This window comes from Sturnira hondurensis, unplaced genomic scaffold (genome assembly GCF_014824575.4).
Source record: "Sturnira hondurensis isolate 20B ecotype Veracruz unplaced genomic scaffold, ASM1482457v3 Scaffold0010428, whole genome shotgun sequence".
Taxonomy (NCBI): Eukaryota; Metazoa; Chordata; class Mammalia; order Chiroptera; family Phyllostomidae; genus Sturnira; species Sturnira hondurensis.
Window position 1 is genome coordinate 6382622 of NW_028083059.1, and position 16972 is coordinate 6399593.

At 39.3% G+C, this 16972-nt stretch overlaps 2 protein-coding genes across 2 annotated transcripts in view; one reads left to right on the forward strand and one right to left on the reverse strand.

The window, feature by feature from the left end:
- The window catches only part of CMSS1 (cms1 ribosomal small subunit homolog), a 395148-nt gene that overhangs the window by 113981 nt on the left and 264195 nt on the right, over positions 1–16972 (forward strand). The window lies entirely within an intron of this gene.
- The window catches only part of FILIP1L (filamin A interacting protein 1 like), a 312935-nt gene that overhangs the window by 105743 nt on the left and 190220 nt on the right, over positions 1–16972 (reverse strand). Inside the window, exons 2-4 of the mRNA XM_037058926.1 lie at positions 15089–15338; positions 14171–14344; positions 6407–6585 (exon numbers count right to left, since the gene is read on the reverse strand). Coding sequence (XP_036914821.1) covers positions 6407–6585; positions 14171–14344; positions 15089–15328 — 593 coding nt within the window. The 5' untranslated portion in view covers positions 15329–15338. The remainder of the gene's footprint in view (positions 1–6406; positions 6586–14170; positions 14345–15088; positions 15339–16972) is intronic.

The following is a 16972-nucleotide window of genomic DNA, read 5'->3' on the forward strand; positions in this document are numbered from 1 at the left end:
ATATTTATTACTATTTTATTGTTCATATTTTTTACCTTCTTCTTAAAGAAGACCATTTAACATTCCATGTAATACTGGTTTGGTGGTGAAGAACTCCTTCAGCTTTTTCTTGTCTGGGAAGCTCTTTATCCGTCCTCAGATTCTAAATGATAGCTTTGGTGGGTAGAATAATCTTGGTTGTAGGTCATTACTTTTCATCTTTGCATATTGCATGCCATTCCCTTCTAGCCTGCAGAGTTTCTTTTGCAAAATCAGCTGACAGTCTTATGGGAGCTTCCTTGTAGGTACTTAACTGCCTTTCTCTTGCTGCTTTTAAGGTTCTCTCTTTGTCTCTAACCTTTGGCAATTTAATTATGATGTGTCTTGGTGTGGGTCTCTTTGGCTTCATCTTGTTTAGGACTCTGTTCTTCCTAATCACATATGTCTACTTCCTTCAAATTGATTTTCAGTTTTTTGCTCTCTCTCTTCTCCTTCCAGCATCCCCATGATATTAGTGTTGGTATGCTTAACGTTGTCCCAGAGGCTCCTTACAACAAACTCATTTTTAATACTTTTTCTTCTTGCTGTTTTGATTAAATGTTTTTTGCTTCCTTATTTCAAATCAGTGATTTGATTTTCAGCTTCATCCGCTATACTGTTTATTACCTGCAAATTGTTCTTCATTTCAGTTAGTGTATCCTTTTTTTCTGACTATTTTTTATGGTTTACATGTTCTTTTTTATATGTTGAACCAAGACAAACCATTGGTACAGAAAAGCCACTGGAAACAGTTTGGGTGGGCTCAAAAGTTGGGCGAGGCAGAGCTTCAGGGAATCACCAGGATTGGGCAAAGAGTGTGAGCTAGGTGGATGGAATCTCAGATGTTGCCGGCTTGTTGGCTCTGTAGGGGTAGGACTCAGAAAAAGAACAGTGGCCTCTGCCAGTACTACTGTCTGGGAGAAAGCTGCCCCCCAACACTTGTCCTGATGCCATATACTCCAGTTCCTCCCTATATGTACCTGGTGCCTTTCAAGCCTCTGCCCCAGCACTAGAGCTCAAAGGGAGTGAGTCTGAGTAAGTCTGTGTGCAGGCCCTTTAAGAAGAGCTGCCTGGGACTCCAGTAGTTTCTGTGTTCCACAGCCTCAATCCCCAGTGGTTTTTACAGCCATAAGTTATGGGGACTAATCTCCTGGCACAGGAAAGCTGGACTGGGGGACCAGGTGTGGGGCAAGGAACCTTTGCTCTTGAGATATCCTTGAGGATGTGGGACCATCCCATTCCACGTGTCTGCCCCTCGTATCAGTCTCAATGTGGTTTCTTTATTTCCATAGTTGTAAGGACTTCCATTCAGCTCAATTTCTTGTGGTTCTGAATAATCATTTTTCTCTAGTTGTTAATTTGACGTAGTTTTGATGTGAGGAGGTGAGCCCTGTTTACCTACACTGTCATCTTGCTGAAAGTCCTATATGCCATTTTATATAAGGGACTTGAGCATATGCAAATTTTGGTATCTGGCATATTTGACAGGGTAGGGAGTAGGGCCTCCTGGAACCAATTCCCCATGGCTACTGAGAGACAACTGTTTGTTCAGTTTTGGGGGAATCAAAAGTTATGTGTAGATTTTCAACTGCTCAGGGGTCGGTGCCCTTAACCCTTTCATTATTCAAGGGTCAGCTGTACTCATTCAAGAGGAGGGTCAAATATGGTTTAGTGTTTCAGTCACCTGTCTGATGTCAGTTTGGAAAACAGGCTTCTTGTTGGCAGAGAAGGGTTGATGATGCAAGTGCTTTTTACAAAGTTGTTTCAGCTAATGGGAAAGGTAGAGGGCTTTGTTTCTTGTTTGTTTTAATTTTTATTTATTGGTGTGTGTTTTTTTTGAGAAATAGAGAGAGAGAAAGATCAATTTATTGTTGGATTTATTTATGCATTCATTGGTTGCTTCCTGTATACATTACTTGAAGTCTATGCCCTGACCAGGGATCAAACCTTCAACCTGTTGTATTGGGACAATGCTCTAACTAACTGAGCTATCTAGCCAGGGCAGAAGAGCTTTGTCCCTTGCTCAAACCTGAACAGCATAGGACTTAGCCTAATGTGTAGGCTTCAGCCACCCTTGAAGCGGGGTCCCTGGTGGCTTTCCTCCAAAGACCCCTCTGCATCCTGAGCCAGTGCTCTCTCTAGTCACACCTAGGAAGGCAAGGAACAAGAAGTTAATTCTGCCTGTGATTCCTGACTCATTCATTATGTGGCTTTTGAAAAGCTATCATTTGAACTCTTGCTTTGTAAAATAGGACTATCAGTACTAACCTACTTGGCCCAGATATTATGAAAAGTAATTTAAGGCTTTAAAAGAATCCATGTTTGAAGCCACATTTTTATACAGAGTTGCCATAACAATACTTGTTTCTCACATTAGTGATTACTTCAAGACCAGAATGCAGTAATGTATTTGGTTAGTATACATGGTTTGTTTTAGTATTTTTTTAAAGAATGCATGGTTTCAAAAAAAGGAAAACTTTTTTTTTGTCTTCACAGCCTTTTACCCCATTGAACTGAAAAAGGAAAAAAAATGCAAACTTTATGAAAGTACAGAAAAATTGGCGTTTCACTTATGGGAAAATTTTGCAAAATTGCACTGACTAAAAGTGATTTCTGTTTTGGCTTTCCTGTGAAGCCATCCAGAAAGGCCAAAAATTACTGGCATTGCTTTTGTATAAAACCTTTCACATAGACTCGACTTGTGATTCAGCCAAGTACATAATTCAAATCACTGGTGACACACATATCCACACGTTGGAGCTGGTCAGTGAACAGAAAGTTGTCATGAAATGTGGATATTATATTATCTTATGGACAGACCAAACCGCATAGATTACAGTGAAGGGAACTGCATTAACATGCTTAAGAACAGGGTTTCCTGAGCTGATCCCTGTCCTGCAGTCCCTCAGTGGGAAAGCCAATTGTTTACTGATTACAACGAAGACATCACTTGGCAAACATTTTGGCCTAAACTCAATGTATGACATCAGTCTCCTTTAGGATTTTCCACATAAAACGAATTCTCCAAAGAAAACACAGAAATTGAGACTCAATTTGAAATCTAAGGTTTCAAGTTAACTATCTCAATCATATACTTCTTAATTTTTATTTTATGTCCAAGTAAATATTATCCAACACTTAAAATACAAGCACTGAACTTTCACAGTGTTTTGCAGAGCTTCCATCAGATAGTCCTTTATAGCTGTTGTCACCCAACCCCCTTTTATGGGGGTGATGTCTTTCTTTGTTTCTCAGTACAGAAGGTCACTGATTTGGGAGTGGTTTTCCAACACTTTGAGGAAGGAAGTAAACGTTATTCTTTGACCCCTTAGGACAAGTTAGCCTTGCTTTTGTGAGGGGTGGCTATGTGCTTGAGAAGATGTACTCTCCCTAAAGTTAGAGAGGCTCAGTAATGATGCATGTTTTGTCCTCTGTTGTTCAAAAATGAGACACATGAATGGTATTTTACTCTATTGTGTAAACACCTCTTCTGTGTATATTTATCTGAAATTATTAGTTTGCCCCACTTCCTGTTTTGTTCATTTAATACTTTGATGCATGTGGCCTTAATCCAGGTGGAAGTGAGTTATGCTTTATGAGGTCCATAGTTTCCCTGCTAAAGGTGGGGGAGCCGGAAGGACCAATTCACCAGCAGTGCCAAGGTAAGGAAATCATGATGATATACAAGAGGGGCAGGGGAATAATTATCTATCTCGGGATGAGAATAGGTTTAATGTAATCATGGCCAAGGACCTCTGTCTGTAAGCTATTCCTTAGCAAACAGAAATAGGTGAATATTGTCATATTTTATGGAATGGCTAGACAGAGAATGAGAGTCACTCCAGCCATGTTTTCCTATTTTTTGGTGATAGTATGTTCACTTTCATTATCCTTCAAGACAAAGTCACTTTGTGTCCTATAAGACTAAGAAATATGATCTTTAATATTTTTCCTCCCGAACTGCTTAAATGCATGTAGAAATACCATTCCTAACATGTTGATTTCATGGTGTGCGGTTTACTTTCACCTCATTTTCTTTTTCCTTTAGCCCATGGCCTTTATTCCCACTGATCTCTTGTTCTCATTTCTCAGTGTTCTTGTCTGCTGTCTCTTGCTTTAAATAATCTTCACCATCTGCCTCCCATGGTTACAATTTTACTTCTGTGTAGCACTTTTCAGCCTTTTGCAGAAGATAGTAGACATACAACAGCAAATATTAGAACGATACTACCAAAAGCCCTCTGCATTCCCATCCTCTATGTGTACATTTTGCATCTCCATTAATGTGGTGAGCCCTCTGGGTAGGGACAGCCAGGGCCTCTCTGTTCTCTGTTAGGCAGGTTACCGACCATGGTCAGCAAAGGGTCATAATAGTGAGAGATGAACGGAAGTGTTGGTCTTCAGCAAGTTAGTGCCAAAGAAGTGTGGAGGCCAAATGAGGCCTCCAGTGCCAAACCACAGGGGTTTGAAATAATATTTAATATGACATTGCCTCACCGAGTATGATCTTATATAGTAATATTTGAGTCAAATCTTCCCTTGGTGGCAGGCTTCTTATGCTCCTTTAACCCTCCCCTGAAGATATTGCAAGTTCATGAGGGCAAAGTGCAATAACAAGATCCCACTCTGTGTAGTGTGTAGACAACAAGCCTCCAGATGAATGTGGAAAATGAAATTGGGTATGAGGGCCATGGATTCTTTATCACTCTTACCAAGTGTCTACCATGAAGTACGTCGAAAAGAAGTAAAAGTGTGCCTTTAACCCAGCTATTATGTAACTTCAGTTACCTACCTAAAATATGAATTGTAAGGAGTTAAGTAAAGCAATTAAGAATACTGGTATTTTAGAAAAAGGAGCTCACAAGTAATTTTTTCCTGCATTTTTCTATAATTGTTAGAAATCAGCATCATTAGCTCTGTAACTCATAAAAGAAGTATACATGGAATAACAAGTGAATTGATGATCCAGGAAAAATTTGTTGTTGTAAATGGTTATTTTCTATCTTTGCAATATCAATAGGGAGTCAATTATCCTTTTAATTAATATGGACACTCATACTTTCTACACTGGTTCAGAACAGGGAGGTCAAAGTGGAGCAAAATAACCTGCCTTCTATATGGTTATAAATGTTTTCCAACCAACCTCCCCATTTTTGCAGCCAAGATTCTCAAAATGCTAATTTACATTTTACGTTTCTCATCCTTTTCTGGAGTATTTGCTGTGATTTGACTGCTTGCTCTTTCTTGAAAGTCTTTCCTTGCTTGATTTCTTTGCTTTATTTCCCTTCTGGTTTTACTAGCCCTTCACCATCTTTCTTAGCTTCTTTTCTTCACCTATCTTCCTTCAGAAAATCACCAAACATTGGTGTTTTTTAGAGTTCTTTTCTCAGAATTCTCCTCACCACACCAACACCCATAGCTTTGGCTAGCACTGGTTGCAAATTCACATCACCAAGCCCATCTTTTTTCCAGATGTATATTTTCAACTATGGGTTGTCTTCAGACGTGCTGTTCTCTCCTCTCTCCAAACATTGGAACTCACTGGGTACCTCACACTCAACATGTCTAAAACAGAACTCATCTCCTACCCCCCGACCTTCACCTTGTGAACCATCCTCCCCCACCCAAATTCTTCAGCAACAAAAAGCTGTGTCCTATTCCTATATTCTGTACCTTGGTGAATAGCTAGTATTTCTCAATAACTTCCTGTTTTCCTTGTTCTGCTCTCCACTCTCATTAGTCATTAATTCAAGGTAACTATACATCATAAATATTTCTTATTTATATTTTATCCTTTTTATCCCCATTGCCATTGAAAAACGTATACTCCTCTTGTCTTTCCTCCATGTTGCCTTAATGGTTCCTTAAGAAAACATACCTGATCAATTCATTCCTCTTCGCACAATGTGTCCTCTGCTCCTTGCCAACAGTATTAAATCCAGTTGTTTGTGGCTAGCCTTTTCTTTCCTCACTCTGCAATAACACCCTGTGCTGTAGCCATGTGGAAAGCTTGAGTTCCCTCAGGACCCACATCTGTTTTCTTCCTCTGTGATGTGACACCTATTTCTGCCAGTGCTTTGTATATAGTTTCCATTCTTGTTTGTATAGAGACTAAACCCATCACCTTCTCTGGTGCAGCTTTTAGAGGGTGGTCGTTTGCAGAATTAGGTGCCCAACATTTGTGTTTCCAGAGCCCTTATTATACCTGGTTATTCTTGCATTGCACTGATAAGTGTCTTTTAACACGTCTTTTTCATCCCCCTGGACCATGAGATCTTTTAGAGCAGAGGCTGTGTCATATGCATCTTTGTATCTCTATCCCTCAGCCAGTAGTGAGAGGTTAGTAAGAGTACAGTATGGTTCATTGTCTTGTTCAAAGTAGCCTTACCTTTCACATTCCTGTTCTAGTAAGCTTATGAACTCATCACTCTTCTCCATGTATTCTTTATGTTTTCTCTTTTCTTCCTCCAACTCCAATATGGTTTGCCTGTGAGATTTTTCTACCATTGAAAGCTGTTCCAGGATTCGTCTGTGAGTTTCTCTGTGTTTTTCCACAACTTTGTCCAACTACAAAAGAAAATAAATTTATAGTCTGTTAACTACAAATTATTCATAATACTGCCATCTTTCACTCTTAGAAATGTCCAGGTTTTGACTAATTAATTCAGCAATGGCTTCTGATCTCTTTTAGTTTTTAACATTCCTCTTGTTCACTGATACTTTTTGATGCATTTCAACACAAATGTATTCTTTTTACTGTCATTTTTTCCCAGAGAGAATAATTGGTGCCTCTGTAGCTATCAGAACAGTTCCCTTATACTCCCTTTCTGACACTTCCTTTTCTCTCTAGGGAAACTATATCAGAGGAATGATATGCCCAATGTTTGCAACTGCAGCTGCCCTAGTGACCTCTCCTGCCCAGCCCTTCCTATAGTAATCTACCAGTGTATGCCTCTTGGATCCCATGGTCTGTTTTTCTTTGTATTATACATCAAGCTCTTTGAGTGTTTAAGCATTTGGTAATCAACTATGTGCTATTAGTGGTGTGAATGTGACCAAATATAAGTATCAGATTCTTTCCGGCTTTCATGGCCTACATACATGTCTATTATAAAGCTGTCACTCTGTGCCTGATTTATGTATTTGTCTTCCCTAACTGGACTATGAACTCCCTGAAGACAGGGCCTACATTCTATTTTTCTTAACTTCTTAGTGTCGTCTTACAAAGTGACTTGCTTACGTAGGTGCCTAGTATGTGTTTTCAGATTGAAAACAAAGTAAGCAAGCAAAGAATCAAGAAAGAAAAGAGGTTGGTTGAAACAAATGTGGCTCAGGATCTTTGGCCGGTGATAAATTGATATCCAATTCAGAACATGGTTTTGAAAGAATGTAACTTTCTAGTTTGTTGAATACTAAGTGCTCTAACTGATAATATGGGTTGATTTTATCCTTTGCCTTTATCATAAAACATTGAAAATTTGTGACTCTGAATTAGAAGCCAGTTTAAATCATAAAACGTTAAAAAGCACATACTTGACAAGGACTCCAAAATAGCCAAGCCATTTCAGAAAAAGAGTAGAAAAAAATATGTAACAGTGTATAGGACCTAATTGTCTTGGACCCCTAAATCCTAAGGCTGGTTGTCTAGTTTTCTACTATTGGTTTATAATGGTGCTTTAATACACATAAAATGCTTTATTAGTCCATGTGGTATTGATAATTTTTAATAAATGTAACCAGTCCTTTTGTGGAAGCTGAAAGTGCTAAACTGTATTTGCCTGACGGCAGGGTCACTGTTAACTAATGACCGTATTCTGAGAGGAAGGTTGTAGCGTTTAATTGTCCTGGGGCTCAAACCCAAACTTTAGAGCGAATTGTAAAGGAAATTCAAATGAACTGCTTTTGGAATTTGAGAATGAAATAGTGATAGGATCAGCCTTCCTTTAGGAAAGTTGTTAGTTGACTTATGAAGACATTTAATTTAATTTGCATAAGATCAGCCCTAGAATTAATGAGTAAATGAATGCTTAAGGGAAGCTTCTTAAGTGCAAGCAAAATGTCTTTCTTTAGATAGCATCTTGTAATTATATGGACATGTGTATTACATTTTATTTGCCTCAGAGAGAACATGTAAGACTTAGTTAATCCACTATTGTTTTTCCATTGCAATTTTGCCTCCTTACATTGTGTGTCTGTATAAAGGGACAAGAAGGGAAGGTTGGAAAGAATCATTGCCCTTCATTTACTACATGATCTTTTTAAAAAAAACATTTTATTTATTTATTTATTTTTAGAGAGAGGGAAAGGGAGAGAAACAACAACGTGTGGTTGGTTGCCTTTCATGTGCCCCAGTAGGGGGACCTGGCCCACAACCCAGGCATGAGTTCTGATTGGGAATCAAACTGGTGACCCTCCGGTTCATAGGTTGGCACTCAATCCACTCAATCCAGAAGAACCACCCCAGCCAGGTCAAGACTGTACTTTTATTTTTTTAATTAATTTTTAATTTTAAGATTTTTATTTATTTATCTTTAGAGGGGAAGGGAAGGAAGGAGAGAGGGAGAGAAATATCAATGTATGGTTGCCTCTCCTGGGTCCCCCGCCAGGGACCGGCCTGCAACCCAGGCATGTGCCCTGACTGGGAATCGAACCGAGATCGTCTGGTTCGCAGGCCTGCGCTCAATCCACTGAGCTACTCCAGCCAGGCATTTACTACGTGATCTTTTAAGTGGTCTCCCAACCTCATCCCCTTCCTGCCTGTTCTCATCAGTGACATTGTGATCTTTCCACCAATGGAATTACACCACTCTCCTGTCCAGAGCCAAAAGGTGTTTTCACCACTGGTCTCCTAACACTTCCCTATTCTCACTGCATACCTTAACATTTTTCTCACCCACTGGACTTCAGGAAATTCTTAGAACATACCATGGTGGTTCAAGACTGCTTTTTCCAGTGCTGAAACCTGGACATGTTTTTACCTTTCCACTCAAAACTTTCCAGTTCTTTTTTTTTTTTGTAGGTTTCTCTGATTATTCCTGGGTAGAATTGTTTGTTCCTTCATATCAGTAAAATGCCTGATTCTCTGAGTTTTCCTTCTTTCACATTTCATGATCTTGGAAGATGGCTTGAACTTATACTTCATGCCGTTTGGTAACTTCATGCAACGGTGATAATTGCAAAGACGTTGAATAGTATTCTGGGAAAGGAAAAGCTCCCATAGAAAGATTTGATGATTCTAGAGATGTTTTAGTGTATATCTGAAGTTTTAGTCTGTGCCTTCGTTTTTCCATGCCCAGAATTCCTTTAGGAAATACGTCAGTGGTTCTCAGTTCAGTCTCTTCTTCATTCCTGACAGATCCAGTGATGGACTGGAGTCTCCCCGAACTCATTTCAGTTCTCACCACCTGTAAGTGTGTGAGCTTGACCAAGTCACTTAACCATTCTCTATTTCAGATTTCTCGTTTATAAATTAAGTGGTTGGACTTAATTTTTAAGATCACTTCTTGCATCAGTTTTCCCAAGGCAACAAGTATTTATTGGGTCTGTTATGCTCTATGGACCCAGTGTTATGATAGTTGCCATGGGGAATAAAAGAGAAGTTTGAAGTCACAGTGCTTATACTTTCACTAGGAAGATAAGATACACATGCAAACAGTTAGGAGAGCAGTGTCAGGTGGTGTATCACTAAGTACTTAGGGACTATCAGAGAGCCACTGTCCCCTTTTTATCTCTCCCCACCTACTGAATGAAGCCTGGGAAAGAAAACGGGAAAAATGATCAGTCATTTCAGGGAGTGACAGGGGAAGAAAAAGTGAAAGATGGTTCCTTAGTGTTTACTGTTCAGTGAGAAGCTTCCTGCTGATCATTTTAACCTCCCTGGTGTTCTGTCCTTTTCCAGCCTCTAATACAAGTTAACTCTTTGCCTAGGATGAAAGAAGCACAATGTGTTTCATTAGGTTGGATTTCTGGTGATTCTTCCATGGTTAGACAGAATGAAGAACGGAGAGGTTTTCCGTATTTTTACTTTAAGTTGCTTGTATGTTTTAAAATGAATAATGACCTTTGTTTTAAAACCACCAGAGGCACAGACCACCCTGTTAGGTTTGAATTGTTTCTGTACTATGGCTTTGGTTCCATGTGTTCTTTTTCTTTGGCTCTGTGAAGATTGTCCTTTTCAATAAAGCTAATCCACAGAGCAGAGAAATTGGCCATTTTAGTAGATCAACAATAACCAAAAACACTATTTATAAAATATCCCTTCTTGTCTTTATTGAAGCCTGCTTTTCGTGGATAACACTGGGATCTCAATTATATAGAGACCGATCGTTGTATCAGTATCTCAGAATCTGGAACTGACATCATGATTCACATGGCTCTCCCCTACCACTACCAGATCCTTCTGAGAGCGCTTCCTTGTTTCCATTGTCACTCGTAATAGTGGTAGTCTTCTCTCATTCTCGTCTAGGTCGTCTACTGAGCTTCAGGTCACTCCCTTTACAATGTACCTTTCCACCTTCAATCTTGGTAGCATTCTGGGTGATTTTCAGATTTAGCCAGACCTTCCACACGGCTCTTTCCCTGTGCCCGCAACAGCCTTTCTGTTTCCTCAAGCCTATTTGAAGTTCATGCTGTTCTCTCTAAACACTAGATCTGAGCACATCATTGCCTTCTTTTTATCGCCTACTTAACTGAATAGACTCTACCAAACACACAGGCTCTTTTTCTTTCTAGTTCTTCTCTTAACTTACCTATAGTCTTCTACATTCTTAATCACCTCACTTATATGAACTTCTTTGCTCCGCCCCTTTTTTCTTCTTCCAGCCCTTGTTTTGTCTATGAATGTCTCTTTCCTATGTCTTTGACCCCACCTCTGTCTCTTCAAAGCATGCCTACAAACATAGTCAAGTCTTCCTTTCTAAAAACATACACATGTGCTCACACACAACGAGAGAGAGGGGAGGAGGATTTACCATGCAGCTTAGCTTTTAGGGTCCTTCACTTGCATGGCTATTTTCCAAGGCCCTGTCAGGGTCCCAGCAGTGTGTTCACCTAATCATATATTTTGTAAAATTTCAAAAGTAATACATTTTCATTATAATCAGTTAAGACCTCCATCTTTCCTTTTATTTTTACTTACCCACCATCATATTTAGTTTCATGTCAGGTAATTTTGGAGAGGCTGTGAGCATTTGTGGGATCCTGCTAAAGGGAAGTTCAGTTGGTCTCACAGTAACTTCCATGTATAGGCAAGTTACTGCTAACAATCTCAGTGTACCAAAGGCTTCCAAAAATGCCTTTATTGGCCACTGCGCCAGCTTACCTGGTCATTGTTGAATAAAGGTGGAAGGCCAGAAACTATATTCCAAAATGAATGTGCCCTTTGGTTCTCAGCAATAGAAGTTTGTGGATTGAGAGGAGAAAGATTCAAAATACTTGGAGCCAGAAGCTAGTGTACATACATTTCCCACTTAGTCCCTAGCTTCAGAATTTCTCTTGCTTCCATGTCAGCTCATACGTATATTGAAGAATGTGTTAGTTTATCTAACTTTTTTGTTTTTGTGTATTTTTGGTGATATAATTTCACTGGACATGTAGTTCACAATATTGCTAGAAATGGAATTTCTTTATGTTCTACCTGATTAACACCTACTCATTCTCTGGATCTTGGCTTTCCTGATTCGTCTATCCAAATCCGATCCTCCGTCACACTCTCTCATAGTGCTTCTTGGTTTTAGCCACAGAAATTAATGTATGTGTAACTATACACTTGTGTGGTCATGTTGTTTGTCATTCTTTTAGACATTAAACACCCTGGAAGAAGAACCACATCTATTTTCATATATCAACCCTTCAATAAATATTAAATAAATGAATAAAATGAGATTTAAAATCTAAATTATATGTTGTTTAAAATAAGTATTCTAAAGATTTCCATAGGGTAATACTAATAAAGTATTAAAGTATGCAGGTTCTTTTATGTTCTTATATTTTTCTTAATATCTTTTCTGGAAGAACTAAGAATATGTTAGGCCATTAACTCAAGTATGTTTTTAAAGGTAACTTCTTGTATGGAACCCTAGGTTGGAAACCAATAGGAGGTTAAATCTGTGTGGACCCTGAGTTCTTGGGTCTCCCTCTCTCTTGACAGCCCAGCTACCACTTCCCCATTATCTTCCTCTCTTGTAGGTCCTCTGCCTCCATCAGTTTTTCATCTTAAGTTAGTATTTCTGTCATGTGATATAACTGAGAACAGTTTGTTCTTTTATTTTGACTTACGAATAGATAAATTCATTTTAGTATACCCTAGACATGTTTAAGATTTTTACATTTTCCCAAAAGAACATTGTGAAGAAAATAAAAAGTAGGAGTAGTTTATATCCCACGATGGGAAAAAGAAAAAGGTTATTTTTTTCTTTAGCATGCAGATCCTTATTCTGATGTAACTAGGGTGTAGTCTTAGTGGAAACACTGCCTTCTCTTCAGCCCTATCTAGGGAATTCCCCTTAGCTGTTTATTCTCTGGATATCTTCCTCTTCACCTATTCCTTCCCATCAGATACAAGAAGAGGGTAGACAACTGGGTTTTGGGTAGGGAGAGTTCTATGGGCATCCAGGAATTTGATAGACTGATAGCTGAGGAGAGATAAATCTACAATGAAAAAGTAGAAGGCAAGAGAAGAAAGTGGGCAAACCATGGAGGTGGGAATGTGAGGTGTGTGTGTGTGTATATATGTAGGGGTATCTGTTTAGGGAGTAATCTAAAAAGGTTGTATTTGTAAAGCAGGGCTAAATTATGGATAACTTTCAGGGATGAGCATTTGTAGAGGGTCAGGGTGTTTCCCGTTTTGCATGTGTGCAGTAGAATTATTTTGTAACAACTTTTTCCTACCGATCTCAGCATAAGTTTGGAAACATTTTGTTTCATTTCACATTGAACACATTGAAGTGTTGAGGGGTTGTGTCATTCGTGGAGTTTTGACAGGATATGTTCAGTATCATTAATTTGCATTTGTGCTCATAATGGGTTGGGGAATTTGTGCCTAATGCTGCTTCACAGTCACTATGTCGGGAGCCAGGATACAGTTTCAACACTGTTGACTTGCAGCTTCAGTTCCTCTGTTTAAAATTTGGATTAAAGCACAAGTTAACAGACTTTGGGTGGTCTCATGCTCACCACTCAGAAGCAGATCCATATGACCAAACCCCTTCACAATTTGGCAAGACAGTAGTCTTCTCTCATGAGACACCCAAGACGAGAATAGCAAGGACATTGGAGGTCAGTCCTGAGGTAGGTTGCCAGAGCTTATGTGGGGGAAATTTGTCCAAAACTTGCTTTCATTCTCTCCAGTCTTAACTCATGCTCCTAGTTGTTTCCTTTTTATAAAAATGAAAAATTATGAAATTTTCCATTGAGGTCTCAGAGGAAAATAGAAGAATAAAAGAAGGATGCCAAAGAGTTTTCAAAGTGTCAGCAAGAAAAAGAGCAAGCAGTAGAGCAACTTTGTGCAGTGGTGGCCATTTCGGGGCTGCTCCGCTTTGCTCTCATCATTGCTGAGCACATGTGGTAGGGGAGAGGTCTTTGTTGTCATTAAACTTCTGAAGTGAAAGGAAGATACGCACTCATCTAAAATATGTGATTTCTACAACTCTATTTTTTTTGACAGATCTTCATATCATTTCTATTCATGGTCAAAATTTCTATGACATAGTATTTCAGTGTTTTCAAAGAAACTAACCTCTACAGTCGAGCTTTATCTGGTTTTTATTATAACTGGAATAGCATTCAATCCCCTAAAAGAGTTCAGACCTCTGTGTGTGTGTGTGTGTGTTTGCATGTGTGCATGTGTGTGCGGTGAGAGAGAGAATGAGAGAGAGAGAAGGGAAGGAAAGAGGGGGAGAGATTCTCTTGCATCTGTTAGGTTTCAATCTGATGTGAAGAAGCAGACCTAGTGAAAACATCCTGTCCATGATTTATTCTCACTTTCTTTCCTGTAGAACATGATATTTATCTACCTTGGGTAGATTTTAAATGACTTAGAGTGTAAAACTTTAATCAAAAACGAGTTATATGTCATGTTCAACTGCCAGGCCTAGCGCTTGGCCAGCCAGTGAACTTCTACCTCCCAGGTGCACAGCCCTAATGCTATACATACCTCGTTCATTGGTTTCTCATAGATGTCCTCCTGCCAAGGGGCAGATTTTGCTTGAAAAGCATCTCGCTGAAGAGCCTCTAACACCTTTTTTGGAGTGACAAATCCATACTGAGCTTCCAGCAAAGCCAAGTCCATTTTTTCAGCCTTTAAAATGCCTATGACTTCATCTCGAGCCTGTAGCAACAAAAGGCACTTGAGAAAACCACTTTATCTCCCAGCAGTCTCCGAAAGTGATTTCTTAGTAGAGTTGAGTGTGTTTTTTATTTCTCTTTCAAATATAAACAAATTATATTTAGTTATAGCACCTTTTTGAAAAGATAGCAAAACTATGTCCCTTCATCCTTCTTACAATATAATTACACATTAATAATGTTTTTAAAAGTGATCGGTATACAACATTGAGGAACTCTACATTTTTTATTATGTTTGACAAGCAGGTATAATATGATACCCTTCAGTGGCCTGGCATTTGTTTTTTCAGGGTTAGGAAACAAGAGTCTCCTATATGTGTAGCAGCTGTTTTGGGGTTATTATGTAGGTTAATGTTGCCAGGGCAAGTCTTTAGAGCTAGTTCACCTTGGGTACAAAAGCACCTATTGTTATTTTAACCAACCCAGGAGTCATCTGGTATTATTGTTACCCATACATGCCTATGCACTGAATCTTGTGAGCAGCATGGGCAGAGGATATGACCTTTCACAACATGCATGCCAATAGAGTGTCATTCAACAGCCCTTTTAAATGTGATTACTTTCCCTTCAAGTTGGCAGAAGAGAATCCTGTGTATGTGTACTTACACTTTCTTTCATGCATACACAAGTATGAACCATAGATACATATTTCTGTGGCAGCAAACACAGCAAATTCACAAGCAGCCTTCCCCTTAAAGCACTGTGGGATAATTTGAACTTAGCTGACCTGTAGTTCTCCCTCCAAAATGCTTAGAAGAAATAATAGGTCATCCCTTGAGAGGTCTTCTCCTTGGTGGCCATTACCACTGTGTGGAGTAGGATGTAGAATTGCATCCGACTCACTCGTGGAGTCTTTGTCTCGTTGCCTCTGCTTCATGTCTTCAGGCCCTCGGAAACTGTGGTCTTTACTATGTCTTGGAAATTGCTTTAGGGCTGAGCCCTCTGTGTCGCTGCTTCTGGAACGCATTCTTTAAGGACTGGAAGGAAGGAAGACAATTTGTGACTCTTAATAGAAGTGGAATTTTTAATAAGGGCACCTATTACTGCTTTAACAAGTCTGCAGTCTTGTATTTACAGCAGAGAACAGCATTATCAGATTCACAAATCACGGTCTTACTTACATCTTCGCTTTTTAAAATCAACATTTAAAAAAATGTGTTCTGCAGAGAGCCCAGAAATAAACCCAAATCTCTAAAGTCAATTAATATTCGACAAAGGGGGCAATAACATAAAATGGAGTAAAGACAGCCTCTTCAACAAATGGTGTTGGGAGAACTGGACAGCCACATGCAAAAAAATGAAACTCGAGCACCAACTTACACCATACACCAAAATAAATTCAAGGTGGATAAAAGACTTAAATATAAGCTGGGAAACCATTAAAGTCCTAGAGGAGAGCATTGGCAGGAAAATCTCAGATATTCCACGCAGCAATATTTTTACTGATACGTCCCCTAGAACAAGGAACATAACGGAAAGAATAAACGAATGGGATCTCATCAAACTTAAAAGCTTCTGCATGGCCAAGGAAAACAATATCAAGATAAAAAGAGAAGCAACAGTTTGGGAAAACGTATTTGCCAATGATACCTCAGACAAAGGTTTAATCTCCAAAATATACAAAGAACTCATACGACTCTACTCAAAGAAGACGAGCAACCCAATTAAAAAATGGGCAAAGGACTTGAACAGACACTTCGCCAAGGAGGACATACAGAGGATCCAGAGACACATGAAAAGATGCTCGATATCACTAGCTATCAGAGAGATGCAGATCAAAACCACAATGAGATACCACTTAACACCAGTCAGAATGGCTACCATGAACAAAGAAACAAACAACAAGTGTTGGAGAGGTTGTGGGGAAAAGGGGACTCTAGTTCACTGTTGGTGGGATTGCAGACTGGTACAACCACTATGGAAAGCAGTATGGAATTTTCTAAGAAAACTAAAATTGGACGTGCCTTTTGACCCAGCAATTCCACTGCTAGGAGTATATCCTAAGAACCCTGAAACACCAATCCAAAAGAACCTATGCACCCCGATGTTCATAGCAGCACAATTTACAATAGCCAAGAGTTGGAAGCAACCTAAATGCCCATCGGTCGATGACTGGATCAAAAAACTATGGTACATTTACACAATGGAATTCTATGCTGCAGAAAGGAAGAAGGAGCTCCTACCCTTTGCAACATCATGGATGGAGCTGGAAAGCATTATGCTGAGCGAAATAAGCCAGGCAGTGAAAGACAAATACCATATGATATCACCTTTAACAGGAATCTAAACAACAAAACAAACAAGCAAGCAAAATGTAACCAAAGACACTGAAATACAGAACGTGCTGACAGGGTCCAGAGGGTAGAGGGGAGAGAATCACAGGGGAAAAGGGGATGGACTCACATGAATAAGTATGAAGGACACATGGACAATAACTAAGGTGGGGGGCAGAGATGGGAGGGAGGTGGGGAGCACTGGGCGGGGGGCAGGGCTGGGAATACAAGAAAGAAAACTGTACTTGAACAAGAGTTAAGTAAAAAAAAAAAATCCATGCAAAAAAAAAATGTGTTCTGCTTTGATTAAGGCCACCATATTCATGGGTAAACAGTGC